The sequence below is a fragment of the Poromitra crassiceps genome (assembly GCF_964638095.1).
Source record: "Poromitra crassiceps genome assembly, chromosome: 11".
Taxonomy (NCBI): domain Eukaryota; kingdom Metazoa; phylum Chordata; class Actinopteri; order Beryciformes; family Melamphaidae; genus Poromitra; species Poromitra crassiceps.
In genome coordinates, this window is record NC_139643.1 from 25,858,270 (window position 1) to 25,863,269 (window position 5,000).

At 50.0% G+C, this 5,000-nt stretch overlaps 1 protein-coding gene across 1 annotated transcript in view; it reads right to left on the reverse strand.

Annotated features, from left to right (window-relative positions):
• LOC310784927 (DENN domain-containing protein 3-like) overlaps nucleotides 1-5,000 on the reverse strand; it is a gene marked incomplete at its 3' end in the record, with an annotated part of 27,902 nt that overhangs the window by 1,440 nt on the left and 21,462 nt on the right. Inside the window, exons 19-21 of the mRNA XM_083645952.1 lie at nucleotides 1,981-2,060; nucleotides 1,558-1,737; nucleotides 1,258-1,428 (exon numbers count right to left, since the gene is read on the reverse strand). Of these exons, the coding sequence (XP_083502078.1) occupies nucleotides 1,258-1,428; nucleotides 1,558-1,737; nucleotides 1,981-2,060 (431 nt within the window). The remainder of the gene's footprint in view (nucleotides 1-1,257; nucleotides 1,429-1,557; nucleotides 1,738-1,980; nucleotides 2,061-5,000) is intronic.

Here is a 5,000-nt window from a genome sequence, read left to right on the forward strand (position 1 = left end):
GCTCCTATTTCGATCGTACTATGAAAGATCAGCTGTTTTCAATGGGGAGTATTTTGAGTGTTTTTTTCTCTGCTTATAACTCTGCACCATGTAAAAAAAACAATTTCCAGATTGTATAATGGAATCCAAATGTGTAAAAAAATTGATACGTTTTACATAAAGGAGAAATGGGAAGGGGAGGGCAATATGATTCTCACTGAGGAGGAGTGGGAAACGATTTGTGAATTACAATGGAGGACAACTGCCTCTCAAACTTGGAGAGAGTTTAGTTGGAAAAATATAATGCGTTTTTTCATCACTCCTCTACAGAAGAGACATCAGGTCCAAGGTTCAAGATGTTGGCGACGGTGTGGAAGTGAGAATGCAAATCACTTTCATATATTTTGGGATTGCCCTTCCCTCACCCAATATTGGCAAGAGATACACAGGACCATGGAAGCTGTTTTTAGGGTTGAAATTCCATTGAGATGTGAAGTGATGTATCTGGGTCACAAAACATTTGAGCTGAGTAGAACGGATGCTTTACTGTTTAGAATGTTAATGGCTGCCAGTAAGAAGGCGCTAACCAAAAAGTGGCTGCGTCCTCAAGTACCAACAATAAATGACTGGGTGGATATAGTTTATGATATATTTGTAATGGAAAGACTTACGTTTTTGCTGAGATTCAAGAAGGACAGATTTGAGAGGATTTGGGAAAAGTGGATTGAATTTATAACACCTAAAAGACGAGACTTTGTATAGAACTTTGTACCTCTTATGACTGTGTCAAACTAGTAGAGCATCCCCTCTATCTCTGTTGTTTTTTGTTCATGTTTTTGTGGTTTGTTTTATGTCAAGTAAATAATATAAAGAAGGAAAAGTTTGGAAAGGAGTAGGTAATGTAAATGTGTACTGTTGAATGTGAAATAATGAAGGGCTACTCTACTCTGTAAAATGTTCAACTGAAATTAATGTGAAAAAAACTTTTCTAAATAAAAAGAGAATTACAAAAAAAAGAATAAGATAAAATAAAGTATTAGTGTTGACCAAAAAACCTATTTGGAACGACAAATTTAAAACTTAAAAACTTAATCTGGCTGTGTTTCAGCCAGATGTGGATGGCTCTCCTGTCCACTCTCTCTCTCTCTCTCTCTCTCTCTCTCTCTCTCTCTCTCTCTCTCACACACACACACACTCACTCACTCACTCACTCTCCTCTCTCTTTTCTGACTGCCCTGTTCTCCCCCACACCACATAAACACACACACACTGCCACACCTTGTGCTGGTCGGCCATGTTGCGCCCGGCCCACATCTCCTTGACCATCAGGTTCCAGAGCTCCGTCTCCGTCTTCAGATTGGCCTCGAACGCCTCCTTCCTGCCCCGAACGCGCAGCTTCAGACTGGGGATCCGCAGCAGCAGGAAGGGAGCCGAGGACACCTTCACCTCCTGCGGGGGACAGAGACATAATATAGGGAGAGCGAGAAAAAGAAGAGAGAAAGACAAAAACAAAGGTGGAGGACAGAAGCGAGAGATGAGATGAGGGTCCTCTACTGTATATGCGTTCTTTCGTCTCACCTCGATCTCTCTGTACTGTGCCACCTCTACGTAACCCGGCCGCCCGTCGGTCAGCAGGAAGAGGCGTCGCTGAGTCATGGCGATCTTCCCCACGCCGCGGCTCGTCTTCACCGAGGACGACAGCTTGAAGACGCACTCGCTGGGCTCGATGTGCTCCGACACGGACGCAGGCAGACACACCTGAGAGACACGTTCGTACCAGTCAGCTGTGGGAAGCTTTACTGCTGTCCATTCATCTCTTCATAATATCACATCCTACAACTTCCAATTTGACCTCAGTTAACGGATGCCTAGCCCACTGAGGTTAACCTCAATGATCTTGTTCAGGGCTGCTTGATTGGTCTGGGCAGAGATTTGAACTGAGACAAAGGGGTCAACTTTGGCATCAAAAAGGTGTCTAACATCCATAGAGTATATACAGACCTCCTGTGCCTCTGCTTCAGTCTCCTTCCAGATGGTGTAGAACACTCGGAACAGATCTGGACTGACTTGTTTCTGATGTCCTGTGACACACACGCACGCACACGCACACACACACACACGCACACGCACACACACACACAGACACACACACAGACACACACACACACACACACACACACACGCACAGACACACACACACACGCGCATGCACACACACACAGACACACACAGACATACACTTTTAAAATGATGATAACGTGTAGGTATGCAATATTGCTCTGTGGGAGTAGCACCACATTATTTAATTTCATATTTTAATCTTCATTTACTCAGAGAAGGATGACTGAGCAACATTTTCGGCAACTCCCTGCTTCACACTCACACACACAAACATCTGGGAGTTGACCAGCAGCATGGCCGCAGTCTGCCCAGTCCACACACACTCTAATCTGCACGCATGCCTCATATATATATATACTGTTTGGTTATTTGGGCTGTCTCCGCCTCTCACTCTGCAGGAGGCTGTCTCTGTCTCCGCCTCCCACTCTGCAGGAGGCGGTCTCTGTCTCCGCCTCCCACTCTGCAGGAGGCTGTCTCTGTCTCCGCCTCTCACTCTGCAGGAGGCTGTCTCTGTCTCCGCCTCCCACTCTGCAGGATGGAAGGCAGGCATGTGTTTTTCGCTACACCCAAACGGGACAAGAAGCTTCAACAGAAACACACCTCCTTGCCAAAGACAGATTTCCATCGTACGTTTTCGGCGGAAAACTCCTTCAAAAAGGTCCTCCTCTCCTCGCTGAATCACTTCTCCTCTCTCTTATCTCCTCCTCTCCTTGTTCAAACATGCTCTTATCTTCAAAAAATCCCCAACCACTCTTTCCTTACTTCTTATGTCTCCTATTCCTTTCCCCTGGCTCTTCTCTCCTACATGGTGATTTTAAGTTCACAGGACTGTCGTCAGCACAGTACGGCTCTGACCCTTCCACTGCTCTGACCCTTACAGCTCTGACCCTTCCACTGCTCTGACCCTTCCACTGCTCTGACCCTTACAGCTCTGACCCTTCCACTGCTCTGACCCTTACTGCTCTGACCCTTCCACTGCTCTGACCCTTACTGGTCTGACCCTTACAGCTCTGACCCTTACTGCTCTGACCCTTACAGCTCTGACCCTTACTGCTCTGACCCTTCCACTGCTCTGACCCTTACTGCTCTGACCCTTCCACTGCTCTGACCCTTACAGCTCTGACCCTTCCACTGCTCTGACCCTTACAGCTCTGACCCTTCCACTGCTCTGACCCTTACTGCTCTGACCCTTACAGCTCTGACCCTTCCACTGCTCTGACCCTTACTGCTCTGACCCTTACAGCTCTGACCCTTCCACTGCTCTGACCCTTACAGCTCTGACCCTTACAGCTCTGACCCTTCCACTGCTCTGACCCTTCCACTGCTCTGACCCTTACAGCTCTGACCCTTCCACTGCTCTGACCCTTACAGCTCTGACCCTTCCACTGCTCTGACCCTTACAGCTCTGACCCTTCCACTGCTCTGACCCTTACTGCTCTGACCCTTACTGCTCTGACCCTTCCACTGCTCTGACCCTTACAGCTCTGACCCTTACAGCTCTGACCCTTACTGCTCTGACCCTTCCACTGCTCTGACCCTTACAGCTCTGACCCTTACAGCTCTGACCCTTACAGCTCTGACCCTTACAGCTCTGACCCTTCCACTGCTCTGACCCTTACAGCTCTGACCCTTCCACTGCTCTGACCCTTACAGCTCTGACCCTTACAGCGCTGACCCTTACTGCTCTGACCCTTCCACTGCTCTGACCCTTACAGCTCTGACCCTTACAGCTCTGACCCTTCCACTGCTCTGACCCTTCCACTGCTCTGACCCTTCCACTGCTCTGACCCTTACAGCTCTGACCCTTCCACTGCTCTGACCCTTACTGCTCTGACCCTTCCACTGCTCTGACCCTTACTGCTCTGACCCTTCCACTGCTCTGACCCTTACGGCTCTGACCCTTACAGCTCTGACCCTTCCTGAAGGTGACTCTACTGGTCAGTTCTGCTCTGGATGAGAGCATCGGACAAACGTCTACAAGGTCAATGAAAAGACTGATGATGATGAAAGGAGTGATGACCTGAAACAATGGATGCTCACAAGCAGAATGTGTTTGTATGGTGAGGCAGGTCAGGAGGGGGTGTGGCTGGGCAGGAGGGGGTGTGGCCGGGCAGGAGGGGGTGTGGCCGGGCAGGAGGGGGTGTGGCCGGGCAGGAGGGGGTGTGGCCGGGCAGGAGGAAGTGTGGCAGGGCAGGAGGGGGTGTGGCCGGGCAGGAGGGGGTGTGGCCAGGCAGGAGGGGGTGTGGCAGGGCAGGAGGGGGTGTGGCCGGGCAGGAGGGGGTGTGGCCAGGCAGGAGGGGGTGTGGCCGGGCAGGAGGGGGTGTGGCCAGGCAGGAGGGGGTGTGGCCGGGCAGGAGGGGGTGTGGCCGGACAGGAGGGGGTGTGGCCGGGCAGGAGGGGGAGCCAGTGAAGTTGAATCTACTGTAAAGAAAGCAAAGCCCTACTGGGGCTTCTGCATAGGCAGGATCAACAGGGAGGTCTTTTCATCATACATAATAGGTAGGCCTTGAAATGACCACTAGCCACCAGCCAACTGTAACGAGTCAATTACAAAATGTTGGATGAAGTTGCGATGAAGTTGCTCGTCATAAACTACCTGTTTCTATTGTAAAGTCAGCAGGACATGACAGTCATGTACCTGGTGAAGCAGGACATGACAGTCATGTACCTGGTGAAGCCTCTAAAGTCAGCAGGACATGACAGTCATGTACCTGGTGAAGCCTCTAAAGTCAGCAGGACAGTCATGTACCTGCTAAAGTCAGCAGGACATGACAGTCATGTACCTGGTGAAGCAGGACATGACAGTCATGTACCTGGTGAAGCAGGACATGACAGTCATGTACCTGGTGAAGCAGGACATGACAGTCATGTACCTGCTGAAGCCTCTGGCTACTGTGGCA